Here is a 17,673-nt window from a genome sequence, read left to right on the forward strand (position 1 = left end):
ACCCCTTCTGTAATTTCCAGAGTGACAGAAAAAGCATGTGACATTGTGACCTTGTTCTAATTTAAACTGCTTCAGTCTCATTTTCGTGCCTGTACTTTTTATATTTCCACAGACGTTGCCAGTGTCTCGCTTGGGCCCCTCCCTCTCCCTCCTGAAGACACACTCCTGAACGAAATCCTCAATGATACCCTCCCGGACACCAAGGTGCCTACAACAATAGGAAGTTCTTGGATTCCTTCTAGCTCGTCACATGTCTGTTTTGTTTTGTTAGTGAAAGAGGGAAAGAGAAGGGATGTTCTGGCCATTTACTGTTACTAGTGCTGCATCTTCATCACCCCAAGTAAGAGTCGGTGACTTCGTTCTAGTCACTCTTCTCACTTCTTCCCAGGGAGGGACTGAAGGGAAAAAAATAGATTGGAAACTAGGATAAAGTGGGAGGAATTGCAAGAAGCAATTGAGTTATTAACTCTGGGAGGACAGGAGCCCTTTTCCCCTCAGTACCTAAGAGAACCTTATATACAGCAGGTGGTCACCAAGCATTAGAGTGAATGAATGAATGCATCTATCAATCATCCAGTCAATGAAGTTCTTTCTCCAATGAAGTGTAATCCCACACTGACAGCAGTGGTAGAGGCTTTCTTCCCAGTCACGTCCATATAAATATCCAAATGCCTAAAATCGTGCATGTCAAGCTGAGGAAAAATTAAAAACAGTGTCTTCTGGTAAAAAACAACCCTGGCCACCACTCTGTTTGAGTGAAAAGTCATGCAGGATAAGAGAATTGTTAGGGAATTGAATGTTCATTATCACAAAATAGGGACTTTTTATAGAAGTATGGTTGATTTACAATATTATATTAGTTTCAGGTGTGCAACATAGTGATTCAATATTTTTACAGATTATACTTCATTTCTTTTGTTTGTTTTTTGTGGGTTTTTTTAATTGACATATAATTGATTTACAATGTTTAAGATGTACAGAAAAGTGATTCAGTTATACATACATGTATTCTTTTTCAGATTCTTTTCCATTATAGGTTATTATAAGATATTTAATACAGTTCCCTATGCTATTCATTAAGACCTTGTTGTTCATCTATTTTATATTATTATATCAAGTTACACTCCATTTAAAGCTATTACAAAATAATGGCCATGTTTCCCTGTGCTGTATAATATGTCCTTGTTGCTTATTTATTTTATACATAGTAGTTTGTGTCTCTTAATCAAAAGAGAAACATTTTTAATCCCTCCAACAAACTTTGAACCCAGACACTCGGTGCAGAAGCAGGGGAACACTACCCTCTTTTCTCCCCTAGAAGGCGGGAAGCAAGAGGCAGTAATGTAAAGAAGGGGCCACAAATCAGAGCCTGGATTTTATTCTTTTTTTTTATTTTATTTATTCATTCATTTATTTAAGTATAGTCAGTTACAATGTGTCAATTTCTGGTGTACAGTATAATGTCCCAGTCATGCATATATGTGCAAATATTTGTTTTCTTATTCTTTTTCATTAAAGGTTATTATAAGATATTAAATATAGTTCCCTGTATTATACAGAGGAAATTTGTTTTTTATCTATTTTTATATGTAGTGATTAACATTTACAAATCTCAAACTCCCAAATTTATCCCTTCCCACTCCCTTTCCCTGGTAACCATGAAATTGCTTACTATGTCTGTGAATCTGTTTCTTTTATAGATGAGTTCATTCGTGTCCTCTTTATTCTTTTTCTTTTTCTTTTTTTTTTTTTTTTTTAGATTCCACGTATGATGATGTATGGTATTTTTCTTTTTCTTTCTGGTTTACTTCACTTAGAATGATGATCTCCCCAATGTTCATAGCAGTCCTATATACAATAACCAAGACACGAAAGCAACCTAAATGTCCATCAACAGATGACTGGATAAAGACGTGTGGTATATTTATACAGTGGAATACTACTCAGCCATAAAAAGTAATAAAATAATGCCATTTGCATCAACATGGATGGATCTGGAGATCATCATTCTAGATGGATATTATTCTTATGCTGTCACTGCATCAGGTCTGCCATCCATCCCCCATGGTCTGTGAGGCTTCTCTGGCCCTGTCCTCTTCCTGTGACTCTCTCTCCAAGGCGTAAGTCAAAGCCAGAAGGTGAGGGCAGGAAGTTCAGCCTCACCAACTCTCCATGGAAATTCAGAAATGAGAGCCCTAGCCAATCTCTCCAGGCTTTAGGCCAGATGGCTGCAGACTTGATGGAACTCTTGCTATGAACAAAGAATTTAAATATTTTGTTTCCCTCAAAAATACTGTTCCATCAACAGTAAAAAGTGCTGCTGGAAAAAAAAATATATTGCAATTAGACATTTTCCCTATAAAATTTCTAAGACTACTCCAGTCTGTCCTCTCTCTTATCTCCTGTTAATTGTATCATGTCTCCCTCAAAGCCTGATATAGGTCCCTCCTTCTGCAGTCAATATCCCCTGAATATTTGATTTCACATTCATCACATCATCCTCTTAGCATCCTTTCTACCACCTGCATCTACACTTACTCTTTCATTCAGCAGACATTGGGCTACTAAGATGAACAAGACACAGTCCCTGACTTCAAGGAATTTATAGCGCAAATAAGTACAATAAGATTGTCTAAGCACTGTGATTGAAGACGGCAGATGTATAGACAAAACTGTAGACCAGGACAGGTTGCCAAGGGTGTGACCCCCACCTCATGTATATTCACTGAGAGTTTTGTGCATAAATGGCCTCGTATTTTTCACTTTGAGAGACTCAATGAAGTGTGAGAATCATTCTGAATTCAAGAAAATTTTATGTGGGGAGACAAGATCACCGTATTAAAAAAATCCTCAAGATGGGTGTATCATAGGTACTAAATGAGCAATTCAGATGTTACTCACTAGTACAAAGGTTCAGAATATGAAAACGAATATATGTATGTGTATGCATCACTGGGACATTATACCGTACGCCAGAAATTGACACACTGTAACTGACCATACTTCAATTTAAAAAAAAAGAAAGGTTCAGAGAAGGCAAAGATTTCTACCCTAGATGATAGAGGAGATATTATTTTAAATGAGCCATCGGATATTGGTAACAAGTGAAAAAGCATCTCTATACATGTGTGTGCAAATGCTTTCACAAAGCGTGCCCAGTCATAAAATGAGTCTACATAATTAACTCATTGGAGCGTTAATATTTCATCTCTCAGTGAAATTCAGAGGCTGCTACTAGTTAATAGGACTTCTATTCTAAAAGCACTTAAGCCCTCATTATTCACTTCTTGAGATAATATCAGTATATATTATATAATGTGATCATGTGCTTGTGGTTTATATTAATAGAATCTCTCCTTTTTATTTTTTAACACAGGAAAGAGATGTAGAAATCACTGATGTTGCTCGGGACCTCCTGGAGCAGAAGGTGGAGCTGAGCATCTCTCTGACAAACCAGAGATTCAAGGCAGAGCTCACCGACTCCCACTCCCCGTATTACCAGGAGTTTGCAGCCAAGTCCCACCTTCAGGTGAGTGAACCCACCCCGCACAACCACAGCCCAAGATGTGACTTAGGATCTGGGAGCCAATAGCATGTAAATCCTCTTGGCTAATCTTGTTGTGACCAAGCATTCTTTTTATTTTGGTTTTTTTGTTTGTTTGTTTGTTTGTTTTGGTTTTTTTATCTTCTGACCCCCTTCACCCATTTCTCCTACCCCTTCCTCTCTACCTCCGACAGTCACCAATCTATTTTGCATGTCTATTAGCTTGGTTTTTGTTTGTTTTGTTTTTAAGATACCACATATACTCAAGGTCATTTGGTATTTGTCTTTCTCTGTTTGACGTATTTCACTTAGCATAATGCCTTCAAGGTCCTCCCAGGTTGTCAGAAATGGCAAGATTTCATTCTTTTCATGACTAACTAATGTTCCATTGTATGTATACCACATCTTCTTTATCCATTCATCCGTTGGTGGACACTCAAGTTGTCTTCACATGTCTTGGGTATTGTAAATAATGCTGTGGCGAACATGGGGGTACATGTATCTTTTCAAATTAGTGTGTTCATTTTCTTCAGATAAATACCAAAATTGGAATGAAGGGGAATTGCTGGGTCATATGGTAATTCTATTTTTTTTAATTTTTTGAAGAAACTCTGCACTGTTTCCATAGTGGCTGCACCAATTTACATTCCCACTAACAGTGCACAAGGGTTCCCTTTTCTCCACATCCTCACCAACACTTGTTATTTTTAAAGCCATGACATTTTTCATGGGTGATAAGTGGAAGGAGTTATGTGGTCCACGTCATCCATCACTGCTAACACGCTATCCCAAGGTGTCTCTTCCACCTCTGACCATCGTGCTTGTTCCTGATTATATTTTTTAAAAACCATTCCCTGCAGGATAAATCCAAACTGCTATGCTGAACTTGGTATCTATCTGCCATGTTAAAACCTCTGCCTTCTTTTCCCACCTCCACTGAACACCAGTTCCTTACCATCCCCCTCTTTACATTCTACTTCCCAGAAATACAAATGGCTTGCAAATCTCTTCTCACCTTTAGTGTGCTGCTTCCTCTGTCTAGAATGCCCTTCCCCGAGTTTCATTTTACAAACTCCATATAAAATGTTCTCTCGACCCTTTCTGGGTTCAGTGCCTCTCCTCTGGGCTAACACCTGGTGCCTACTGTTGTCACAACACTTATCTGGCCTTGAGACTGTTTGTTTTCATGTCTACCGCGGCCACCTCACTACCCCCAGGCTATGCACTCCCCCTTGAAGGCAGGAATTGCTTCTTTCATGTCTGCCACTTCTGTCAACCTGAAATAAAATCACACAACGTGAGAGTTGTGGGTTAAGTTTTATTTGGGGCAAGATGAGGACTATAGCCCAGGAAACACATCTCAGAAAGCTCTGAGGATCTGCTGCGAAGACACAGGGGAAAACTCAGTGTCATATATGATCTCAGTGAAGGGGGGCACATGCAGTCAAGCACACACTCAGGCAGAGGCTTCCTGCTAGTCACAAGGAGCAGATGTCACTGTGAATGATTTTAGTGCTTTTCTAGAAATGAGAAGACCCAAGAATTGAGGTTATAAAATCTTCTCCTGAAAATACCTATCTATCTGAAGGCCTGTTCAGCCAGTTTTCCCAGAGCACAGAGCGCCTCACTCCTGACCTCCATCCTGAATTCCTTTCAGGGTGTGTTGAAGGTCAGCGGCTACAGTGGCTCCAGATTTAGTCCAAGCAGAGTTAGGTGGCAAATGTCAACGTGATCCGATCCTTGTAGAGGCAGATGGCAAGTGTCAAGTTTTATCTGGCGCTTCCTAACACAGAGCTTGACAGGTAGTTAAGTATTCAGTCATCATTTGTAGAAATGTAATTGAAAACAGAAGCATATGTGAGATTCCATCACCACGTACTACATTTATAAGCAGCCTGGGTGCCTGAGCATCTCACTTAGCATGATCGGGAAACAACAGGCCCCTGCTTCTCCTACTTGGAGAATTCTGTGCTTCTCTCCTCTCGTCTGGAGAGGAGACGGAGAGTGGAAACATTCTTAACCTCCAACCTCTCCCTGCATCAGCATTCAGTCAATAAAATGTAAAGAATCCTTTCTACAGACTTCAAAGAGAGAGCACTGGCATGGGGTGTTTGTGAACCAGAGAAACACTTAGATAAGAATTAGTAGATAGAATGAATTAAAGAATAGTCTGTTAACTTTTCTATTTGTTCTTTGAAATGGTCTTTTCAGCAAATCCTTAGGCTAGTCAGAGAATCTTGAAAATTGGATAATTGGCCATAGACTGTCTTCACTGACCTGTTGTTAATTTTCTAAGCACCTAAAACAACCTGATGTAGAATTAAGCAAATAAATTATATATATATTTTTAAATCTGAGTTTTAGTCTGGTATCTGTCCAAGAATTAGCCATTGGAATTTAGGGGTCACTTCTCTGGCCTCAAATTCCTTATTTAGAAACTAAAGGTGACCTCAAAATCTTTTTCCAAGTTTGAAATGCTGTATGTCAAAATAATAGTGATGTTCTTAATGTCTTATATACATTAATTCATTTCATTTTTCATGCAATCCTGTAAGTTAAGCAAAATTATTTCTCTTTTTGACAAGTGAGGCTACTGAGGTACAGGGGGATTAGATAACATGCTCAGCAATGTCACACCTGTTAACTGGTGGACCCAAGATTCAAACCCAAGTAGCCTGGCACCAGAGCCCCTGCTCCTCACCCCACTACACTAGACTCTGCATTTTTCCCCAAGAAATACTTATGGGTAAAGGACTTTTGTATCATCAGCAAAGGAACATGCCTCTTCTAGCCTCTGAAAAATTTATCAGCCAAAGAAGCGTATGTCTTGCTGGGTCTTGTTCCAGAGACCATCCCGTCAGTCCTGCTGGTTCTATTTACACAGTCGCTGGCTTCTCCAGGGTGGAGCCCTTCTGCTTAAGGGACATCTGGTCCCCTTCCAGGTGCCCAAGCAGTCCCACAACCCAGCATCTGCCGTGAGAGAACCAAGCAGCCCCACGATGGCCCAACACGTACATTTAGCACAGGCATTCAGGCCTAATCAAGAATTAATGGACGGTGCTTTGCAGTAATTTAAATTCCACAATAAACTTAATGACCAACTTAATACAAATGTTAAAAGGAATGCTTACTTGTTGTCTGAATGCTTTCTCTTGTGCAAACATGCATGAGAACTCAACCGGCTGCCTTTTTTTTATAGCCCTGTTAACATCCATTCCAGCTGAATCAGGAAGGCCCCTGTGCAGTTCGTATTATTAATAAGGTTAACTGGGCACTTAATTAGCAATTTAGCAGCTAGTGCTTCAGGATTGGAAGGTCCCCAGAAGATAATTTAGCAGAATTAACTGAAGGTCTTTGTCGTCGCCTCCCTGGATGCCTTCTGCACCCTCCCAAGCAAAGCTGATTCTTGATCAATCACAGACAGGTTCACAAAGAGGCCAAGGACACAGGCAGTAAATTCTTCCCGCTGCCAGGCTGCCGGGCTGCTCTCCTGGGAGGCTCCCTGCTGCCCGAGTGACATCTATGGAAGCAGTTCTGTGCCTGATGGATGGTTGTCATATGTAACAGCATCGCTGGTGTCCTGGACAAGAAAGAGGGACAAGTCAGGGACCAAACCTTGTGCTTCAGAAACTGCAGCTCACACTGAATGTTTATTCAGCACCAAGTGCTGTCACTGGAAGGGCGTGACAAAAGCCATGTGGCCCCAAAGCCATTTGTCACAGGAGACCGGAAGCACATCCTCAGCCTCTCCCACCTGCCCCCCTAATAAAGACCAGTCCTGCAGAGCCTCACTTCTGAGCTCGCCCCTGTTAAGCCCACGGTGAGGTGGGAGTGGAGGCACAGAAACTTACTCCCAGGCTTCCTGCCTTTGACCTCTATGGGGACCTTCATCCTGCCCTTCCCCTCAGTAAGTCTGTCAAAAAAACAACTGACTAAGCACTTCCTCTGTCCTTGCAAGGAACAAGGCTGGCCTCCTTGCTGTGTGCCCACTGAGGAGGCAAGAAACCATCCAGAGCTGGTAATCCAGCAGAGACTAAGTCAGTAAATAATTCAGTATGACCCACTCTCTGCTCACTGTGTGTCGGGCACTTACCAGTTATCCCTTAAAGCACCCTTACAATATATCCCATTTTGGCTAAAAAGTCTGAGATGCAGAGAGATTAAGGAATCAACCCAAGGTTTTGGAGCTAGAAAGTAGCAAAACCAATACTTAAACTCAGCATACACAGCTCTCTTCTTATCACCCCAAAGCTGAGCTGCCTTCATCGCTGCAGTTGTTATACACTCAGGAAACAAAACCATTTTTAATATCAGTGCAGTAAAATATAATTTAGATGGTAAATCAGTCTGCTGGGGGGAAAAAATCCATGATGCACTCCGGAGCCCAAGGTAAGTGGTTCGGGGATTATCTGTGCATCACTGCTCTAGTCCTTGGCATAGATAACGTGGAGTCGGCAGTAATTTTAGATACAGTGACAATGCAGTGGCATATTGATGAGTTTAGAGAATGAAAAGATGCCCTCAGCTGGAGTAAACAATATTTGCTGAGTCCCTGCTACGTGGATGGCCATCCGCTAGGTACTGGGAGGGGGCCTGAGCCCAAGAAGCAGCATCTCAGTGGGGGAGACAGTGGGCACCTCATACACCGTTTTAAGGGCTGTGAGTTCTAGGACAGTAGGGAGAAGAAATAACAGCCTGCCTTTGGGGAGCTACAAATGCTTTTCAATAGAGAAAATACGTGAGCTGCCTTTGAAAGATGGCAAGGGTAGGGGGCAGTCACTGAGTAGAAGGTAGGAGACTTTGCATTGGGGGCTAAAGGGAAAAAAGTCATGGAAGTCTGGAGGGAGTGCATGCTGTCTTTGGGAAGGCACAGGGGTTAGTTTAGTGTGAACTGAGGACTCAATACTGGCCCAGGGGGTAATGATGGCAGGAAGGCAGATGGTGAAGCACGTGGGGAGTGGATGGGGTGTTCGATGGAGGGTCTTAAATGCCATTCTAAAGAATTGAGCCTTACTCAATAGGCAGTGCAGCCCATCAAAGGATTTTTAGTGAAGAACAACAGATACGGAACGATAAACTTGGGGGGAAACTATAGTCAAGGACATAGTAAGCAATCTCATGATCGCCAGGGGAAAGGGGATGGGAAGGAAAAAATTGAGGAGTTTGAGATTTGGAAATGTTAGCCACTATATATAAAAATAGATTTTAAAAAATTTCTTCTGGACAGCACAGGGAACTACATTCAATATCTTTAATAACCTTTAATGAAAAAGAATATGAAAATGAATGCATGTATATACATGCATGACTGGGACATTGTGCTGTACACCAGAAACTGATAAACTGTAACTGACTGTACTTCAATTTTAAAAAACAAAATGTATAGTCAAGGAGACATCCTCCTTCTCCCCAACTCCAACACACCCAGTAAAACCATTTCTCCTCCCTCCCCTATGCACACATCCAGATAACCATTTCAGCAGTGTTGAAGGGGAGGGAGGAAGGGTGTGCCTGTCATGGGGCTAAGAAGAACATGGTGGAAACAAGAGGCTTATGGGACTTGGACCAACAGGAGTTGGGGACTGCATGTGAGAAGCAGAGAGGGAAGGTATGTAGGGACACTGGGCTCTCTGGATGGAAGACGATGGCGTTCGTGACCCTGACTGAGATAAAGCGTGGGAGGAAAGGCAGATTTGGAAGGAAGAGACTGACTCCGGTTTGGGCATATTTAGTTAGTGGCAAAGTTGGGGTATTCATGTGAAGAACTCCAAGCTGTGTCTCACCGATCATTGACACCATGGGAGAAAACGAGATCCCCAAGGAGACGCAGAGGGGAGCGGGCACGGGGAAGGGAGAACAGGGCAAGTCCCTGCTCACCTCTTCAGCCTCGCTTTCATCCTGCTCTCCCTCCCACACTTCACTGTGAACTACATCACTTCCTCGTGGTCTCTCTTACCACCCAGCCTTCCCACGAGTGAGCTGAATGGGCAGCACCCACCTCTGCTTCCAAGGCGATGTGAGCCCAGAGCCTAGCATAGGGCGCACAGTGGGGCTTGCTGACTAAATGGGAGCATGAGTGCACTGAGGGGGCTGAGGATGCCAACCCACAGAAACCTTCTAGTTAAACAAGAGGGTGAGGACAGAAATAGGATGGAGTAAAGCAGACTGAGGAAGCAGCCTGAGAGATGGAAGAAGAACCCAAGAAAAGCAGGGACACTGTGGAGGAGTGGAAAATGCCACTGGGTTTGGAGAGGACTGTCCCTCCTGGGGGAACCCAGAGACTGAAGCCAGACCGTCGTTGGTTGGGGAGTAACTGAGTCCTGCAACGGTAAAACATGCTGATATTACCCAGCATTAGCAATGTCAAATTAGGAAAATGTATTGTGAAGTCCACATAAATCTAAGAGCAAATATGGTAAGATTAGAGTTGACTTCTACCTTTTTTTTACCCATTCTTTTTTCTTTTTTCTTTTTTGTTTGTTTTTTGTTTGTTTGTTTTTTCATTCTTTTTTTTCAATTGAAGTATAGTTGATGTGCAATATTATATATTACAGGTATACGATAAAGTGACTCACAATTTTTAAAGGTTATACTCCATTTATAGTTATTATAAAATGTTGACTATATTCCCCGTGTTGTGCAATAGATCCTTGTAGCTTATTTTATACATCATAGTTTATATCTCATAACTCCCATCGCTACCTCGCCCCTCCCCCCTTCCCTCTTCCCACCTGTAACCACAGATCTGGGGAACTAGTTTGTCCTCTGGATCTGTGGGTCTGCTTCTTTTTTGATATATTCACTACTCTGTTGTGTGCTTCTACCATTTTATTTAGGTACAGCCTCCAGTTTGACTTAAACAATCCCTTTGACATTTCAGATGTTTTTCAAATCATCTAATTCAATTCAGAAAACATTATCATTACTCTGTGTGTAGAAATAAAAATACTGTAGCCAAAAAAAAGTTTCTTCCAAGTACCATCTTAAAATTGTTTCATATGTTATGTAAAATAACCATTAAAGCAAGTCAGAGCTACCCAATTACAGCTTTTAAATAAGTAACAGAACACTTTCCTCTGGGTTTCAGAAATCACTGAGAACAGAGAGTTTGGCCTCAGCCGTTGCTTCAGTTTTGCACGTTCATTTTTTCCCCCTAACTCTTCAGAAGTATTTAGGCTCTTGCAGTTAAGTAAGATCTGACCCAGGAGAACCAAAAAGTATTTCATACATTTCTTTCTTTCTGCAGATGGAAAAGGTATTTAAGAAACTTCCCGGATTCAAAGAAATCCACGTGTCAAGATTTAGGTAAGGAGGAGAATCGGGCTCTCCTCAATTTTTAAATTACTTTCTCCCTGTCCTCTCTTAAAAGCAATGTCATGAGGATTATCAGTCCCTTTTTCCCCAGTTGTTTAGCTCTGCCAAATCCTGAAATCTGACTACATTTCAGATAAAGGGGTTGTCTAATTAGAACATGACTCTGGATGATCTTCAAGGGGTAACGCAGGAGCCCTACTGCTTCCTCCCTCCCAAGTCAGAAACACCGCTCTCTGCAGAGAGCTCACCTGCTGTCCTTGGCAATGTCACTAACGAACCTCCTAGGAAAACCCCTCAGCAGACACAGATCCAAAAAAGTAGCAGTTAGTTACCTTGGTGTCTGATTGCCTGGTTTCCTACCGAATGCTAAATATCATCATCATTTAAGCAAATGAGGGTGACCCTAGGGAGACAGGTGAAACTAACAAAAAGGCGTACCTTACCTATGGGGGTAAGGGAGTTAGGTGGACAGGGCTAGTGATGGAAGTACCTTTTATATCACTTTGATATCTGACCATACTTTTATATCATTTTGATGTCTGGACCATTGTCCTGTATTACCCTGCAAAAATTATAAAACCGAAATTTTAAATAGAAGACATGAAATCAAATATTACCCCACCACCTCAGGGTTCCATCATGTTCCCACGGCTCTCCTACAGACAGGTCTTTTTCCATTAGCATCTCAACACTCTAATGTGGGTTCAGGATTTGGGTCAAGAATTTCTGCATCTTTCTTTTAAATTCTCTTTATTCAAAACATCTACAGGTGAGGTCATACTTTTGTTTTGTTTCGTTTTGTTTTGTTTTGTTTTGAATGTGTCACAGGGTATATATCAGCCGTGGTGTGAGAAGAATGAGCTTCCATGTACCGAGAGGGATTTGTAAAATGGGAGAATATTGTCTTAATGCGGGAAGGTCCACAGCGAAAGAGCTCCACACAGTCGCTGGGAACAGCTTGGAGAGGGGGCGGGGAGGAGCAGCGAGGGAGGCGCAGGAGGAGGGGCGAGGAACGGGGGGCGGGGGGAGCGGAGTAGGGGGATAATGGGGACGGGGGGCCCACCTATTTATTTCTCTCAAAGCTATCCGTTCCCTCTGAGTTGTGTAACTGCAGAGGAAGGAAATGTTGAACAGTGAAAGTTACAAAAGATGAAACCTTTAACGTTTACCAAAGCAGATTAGTTTTTATTTCAAGAGGCTGCTCCCCGGTAGTCCATGCGAAACCAGACGGATTAGAGAGAAATAAAAGGTGATAGGAGAATGTTCTGCATAGACGGCAAGGTCTTCTGGATAAAGCACTGCAGCTAAAGAACAAGTTTTTTTTTTTTCAAAGCTGAAGGAAATGATAGGAACTGCTCCCTTGGTGAATGCTCAAATGCTCGTTATCCGCTCCCTTCAAATAAATGAGAAACTAACAATAAGGAAAAAAAATCTGTTTCAGAAGAAGACCAAAATGTTAGGCGATGAAATTTTGCGAGGTAATTTGATCACATTTTCCCAATGATGTCCATTATGGACTTAGTCTCCCAGAAAATATTTTTGACCCCTGAATACAATGAACAATATATTTATGAGAGAGGCAAACTTTTAATTATGAATAGCAGTGCAGAATATTGTCGAGTAAACTTTTTATGAAGGAAATTGTTCTCTGCTGGGACCAGATTCCCCACAGAAGACCTAAAACCCCAGGAGTATCATCTTTCTGTCAGCTTATTTGCATAAAACCTGATCTATAGTTTAACAAGTACGTTTCCGTCAGTGACATTTGATTCTCTCAACACAACTGCGAAGTAGTTAGGATGTCAGTTATTAACACAATTATAGAGATGAACCGTGAAAGGTCCACTTGAAATGTTGCTTTATCTCTTAAAGCAAATATGAGAAACTATTAACAATCATTTAATCCGGTCGGAGGGTACCCTCCTTCAAAAAGCTGTACACAGATCTCCATAGCAGCTTAATTTCAATTAGCCAAGAACCGGAAACAGCCCAAATGTCTATCACCAGAGCAACAGACGAACTGTGGTATATTCTTTACCACAGACTACTATTCAACAAAAGAATGAACTATTGGAATACAAAACAACATGGATTCCTCTCAAAATAATTATGTTGAGTGAAAGATGCCAGAAAAAAAGGAGTATGTTATCACTGTATTTGCATTTAACACCAGATAATGCAAACTAATCTACAGTGATACCAAACGGGTCAGTGGGTGCTTGGGGAAAGTGAGGCAGAAGGGGAGGATTATGAAGAGGCATGAGTACACTTGCAGGTGTGATGAATTTGATGGTGGCAATGGTTTAGTGGGTGTACAGTGTCAAATATATCAGATTGTACACCTGCAACAGGTGCAGTGTGTTTAATGACAATTCTGCTTCAATAAAACAATTTTTTTAAATTAATAGTACTAGGGTCTTGGGCCAGGAAGCCTGGCCTTTCTCCAGAGCTTCATGGATTGCAAACTATTGCTGAAAACAAGCAAGGGGCAAACCCTGAATGAAGGTTGAGTTGGCACAGCAGGAAGTCTCTCTTCACAGAGCAGCCCTAGTTAGAGAGTCACAGATTCTCCTTTGCCTGCATGTAAAGAAAGCAGTAGCAGAGTGCACCCCGTCATGGTACATCCAAGGATGAAAGTTGGATGAATTCATGGCTCGGGCAGAAAGAGAAACTCATATCCCATCACATGTGTAGAATGTCTTTGTCAGCAACTGTCATTTGAAATGTGAAGTGAGAAAACTGAATATAGCTTCTAAACTAAATTCCTATATATGCCCTGAGAAATCCAAAATGTCTTTGTCAGTCTGGTAACCAAATGGCCTTTTTTCAGGCATGAGCAGGTGGTGAGATGGCAAGATGAGCCTGGGCCTGAGGTCATGCAGGCTAAGGTTTGAGTCTTGGCTCTGGCACATTCCAGCTGACAACTTTCCCTCTCTCTATGTCTTCCCTGATCTAGAAAATGGAGATTGTGTTGTTGAAAGGATTAAATGAGGATGCATGTAAACTGCCTGTTAACAGACCACTCACTCGGTAAACAGGTGTTTGTTTTTCCTGCAACCAGTTCCACGGTGAATTGTACCGTTCCCTCAAGGCTCACTGGTTAAAGCACTTTGCAAAAGAATCAGTCAACAAACACCAATTCCAGGGTCCCGTCCAAGATCAGTTACCTTCAGGAATAATCTAATCATTTAATGCCCTTCAGGGGATGGGAAATCCATTTATAAAATGTTAAAAAAAAAAAAAAAACTTACTGACACCATCACCAAACACCTAGATGTATGGGATATATTTGTACCTTCTGTAGAAGGAATATAAGGAAATCAGAGAGTTTATGAAGAAGACAAAAAGTACATGTAATCTTTGAACTAAGGCTCAAATCCCAATAAGAAACATCATATAATAATGTTTACTTTCTGAGATTCACTTGGTTTTCAAAATTTCCTTCCAAATTCTGATGGCAATTCATATGTTTCCTTCAAAGCTCTGGGCAAAACATGGAAGACAATGTAAAGAAATATTTTTTGTATATGAAATGATTCATTGAATGTCTTCATAAATTTCATGAAAATTCTTTCTTCTTTGCATGTTTCCGTTGTGTGATGAAATGAAGACCAAAGAAAGAAAAAGATGGGTAATTTGAACTTTTTTTAATGTTCTGAAATATAGTGCATTTTCCCCCACACATTTACATGCTCATCTTTTACAAAGTATTTTTACATGTAAAGCCTGGGATAAGCCAGTGACTCTTTATGGATGTCTTATTTAAATGGGAGGAATTGATCAATTGCTCAGTAGCAGAAAAGAACTCTCAAATCAAAATCACTGCATGAGATGAGCAGGTGAACAATAACTTGATCAGCGGAAGTGTGTTCTATAAAACTCAAAAGCTTTTCAAAGGAAAAACATAAAAACACAGAGCTGTGATGCAAGCATGTTTTAGCAATTCCTTAAATGTCATTTGTGACGGGAAGTTGTCTGTCTGAACGCATACTCGTGTGTGCAACCAGCCTAAGTCTGGAATGAAGCAGAGAAACTAACTTGCCCCTTGGTTCCAAGGCCAGCTTGAATGGGGAGAAGGCCCCCTGTACCTTGGGGAGCTCAGTAGTAAGAATCCGGCTCTGGTTCCTGTAATTGGTGAAATAACGAACTGTAAACTCGGATTGATTGTGTGACCTGAAGGACTGCCAAAATCACGCATTATCGGTTCCTACGGCCTTTAAAACGTTTTCATATCCCTCCGTGTGGATTTATGGCATAAACTAGAAAGGAAAACCTGATCCTGGAGGACAGAGCTAGAGAGAACCCTATTTCACTTTTATCTGCAAAAAGGCACTGAATCAATAAGTATAATAATAAACACAGTTAATCATGAGCTACTTCCCTTTCTCTTTTCTCACATCTTCCTTCTAAGATGTTATTTTTAAAGCAACTTGAAAGAAAAGATTTGTTTAATATAGAGTTTCATTTTTTAATTAAGAAATTCTTCTTGTAGGGGGAGGGTATAGCTCAAGTGGTAGAGCGCACGCTTAGAGCGCAAGAGGTCCTGGGTTCAAACCCCAGTACCTCCATTAAAAATAAGTAAGTAAATAAAAACCCAATTACCTCACCCCCCCAAAAAAATTGTTATAAATAAATAAATAAGTAAATTACCTTCCCCCCCAAAGAATAAACAAAAAAGTAGGAGAAATATTTCTTGTAAAAAGTAGAAAAGAAAAACCTTGAGAACTGAAGCTTTGACTCGGTTACAACACGTACGTATTATTCCACTGCTTTATCCCACGTTGCTATTTCATAGATCTTCATAAGGGGGTTATTTGTAGGAAAAAAAAAAAGACAATTCATCCTTCTTGCTGATTGGCACTTATAAGACCACCAAAAACACTGGTCAATACCAGCAACTCTTGACAATTAACACTTTTTCACTAAAGTAAAAACCTATGGTCACTTGATCCAGTTAGTAGCCCCTCCACAAAGCTAGACTTAACTCCCATCCCAACCTTCCATTTCAGAACTAAAATATATGTCAGGTCTTTTCTACCTTTCAAATTTCTGATAAACATTGAAATTAGTTTCAAGTGTGATATTCTTTAGGAGCCCATCAGGAAAGAGGTTGAAACTTCCGGAAGCTTTGTAGCAACACAGTGACTCTCGACAAGGCATGTAACAACAGCTCTGGGTGCCCCGTGTCCTCTGCTGTCTACAGGTCCAGCTCCACCGAGATGCAGCTCACAGCCATCTTTAAGAGAGACAAAGCAGAAATAAAAAGCTCTGCGAGTGATCACCTATCTTTTGATTCCAACAAAATTGAAAGTGAAGGAGACCCCCATGGGACGGTGGAGGAGGACAAGCAGACGGAAATCTATCCCACAGCTTTGGAACTCAGAAAGCTGATCATCAGAGCGCTCGAGGAAGACCAGTCCTTGGACGTGGGGGCAATTCAGTTCATGGATGGTCAGTTGGTGATTCCACAGTGGCAGAGAGACTAGGAGGCTTGAATGTTTCACGGGCACTGTCATTTTAACTTGGGTCTTGTAGAGTCAGTCATTTCTGTGATACACACATCATGTATGGCATCATCTGTGTCTCTCCTCACTCCCTCGTGGGTCTCATCTGATGAGCCTTTTGTGACCACTTTGCACCAAAAGTAGCTCTAGGGGAGCCAAGAGCTTCAGTTCAGTCCAGCTCATGCACAGTCATCCAGTAAAGCCCAGGTGGAGAGATGAACCCAGGAACAGTTCTGTGTCCTTTGGTCAACCCAGATTCCCTCATCTAGTAAATTGGTCGGGTCTCAGAAGGAAACAGATGGCACATTCGAAGTGGGATAATTTGAGAAGAGTTTGATAAAGATACTGTTTATAAAGGTTTCCCTAATGCCCAAAGGAAAGGACAGTTCCCTGGGGCTAGAAGCTGCAAGACCTCATCGCTATCTCCTGGCCTGAAGGGGTGCTTCATGATCTAAGACTTCCCAAAGACAGAGACCAAGGAACCCCTGACAGAGTCCATATAAGGCAACCTCCCGGGGCAGAGAGTAGTGGGGAGAGAAGAGAGTGGAGCTAAAGACGCCAACAGATAGTCAGGCAAACTCAGGATCCTGGAACTTTTCAGTACACCCAGTACTCCTGGCATAATCCACAAGCCCTGGAAATGCCCTTGCAGTGTGACACTGCATGAAACTAACATTCTCTGTCAGACCTGTTTTTCTAGTTCGAATAGTCAAACTCAACTCTGGAAAATGTTACCAAGGTCCCTTGGGACAAGATGTAGGGCATGTCAGTAAGGATGTCAGTAAACATTAAAATCATCTTGGTTCACTTTTGAATTGCTAGGTTTGACAAGGCAAGGTGAACTTCAGACTCATCTCAGGGACCACCTGGCAGTCTGGGTTGGTCTTCCTGGTTAAATCTTTTGAGACAATCTGAGAATCGGGCTTCAGGGTAGAAGTAGGTCTCACAAAGACTCACAAATGGTCCTTGGCTCAGGGATTTATTCTAGCCATTTCTTTCTTTGTCGCCTTAGTTATATTTTCATCCCCACTGGCGTAGCCAGTCAGCCTGCCTGCTTGGTGTAAATGTGTAGAATAAAACTAAACACCCTAAAAATCCACCTTACTAATCATCCTCATCCCTAGACGTGCAAGACACACCCCTTGCATCTGTGCTTCAGTGTATCACTCAGATCGATGACCATTAGCTTGTTTGATGCTGGTTTCTTGATGATTTGTGCCACCACTCCTTAAGAAGTGATTACTGCCACATTTTACAGCCCTATTTTACTGCCCCAGCCACACACAAAAAAAAAAAAAAAAAAAAAAATGA

At 41.5% G+C, this 17,673-nt stretch overlaps 1 protein-coding gene and 1 non-coding gene across 2 annotated transcripts in view; both read left to right on the forward strand.

Moving 5' to 3' along the window:
• IMPG1 (interphotoreceptor matrix proteoglycan 1) overlaps nt 1-17,673 on the forward strand; it is a 98,942-nt gene that overhangs the window by 34,163 nt on the left and 47,106 nt on the right. Inside the window, exons 6-10 of the mRNA XM_011000244.3 lie at nt 113-223; nt 3,384-3,529; nt 10,791-10,849; nt 14,469-14,489; nt 16,062-16,309. Of these exons, the coding sequence (XP_010998546.3) occupies nt 113-223; nt 3,384-3,529; nt 10,791-10,849; nt 14,469-14,489; nt 16,062-16,309 (585 nt within the window). The remainder of the gene's footprint in view (nt 1-112; nt 224-3,383; nt 3,530-10,790; nt 10,850-14,468; nt 14,490-16,061; nt 16,310-17,673) is intronic.
• On the forward strand, nt 15,353-15,426 carry TRNAS-AGA (transfer RNA serine (anticodon AGA)). The gene has a single exon. It is a non-coding gene; the product is annotated as a tRNA-Ser (tRNA).

Source organism: Camelus dromedarius, chromosome 6 (assembly GCF_036321535.1).
Source record: "Camelus dromedarius isolate mCamDro1 chromosome 6, mCamDro1.pat, whole genome shotgun sequence".
Taxonomy (NCBI): domain Eukaryota; kingdom Metazoa; phylum Chordata; class Mammalia; order Artiodactyla; family Camelidae; genus Camelus; species Camelus dromedarius.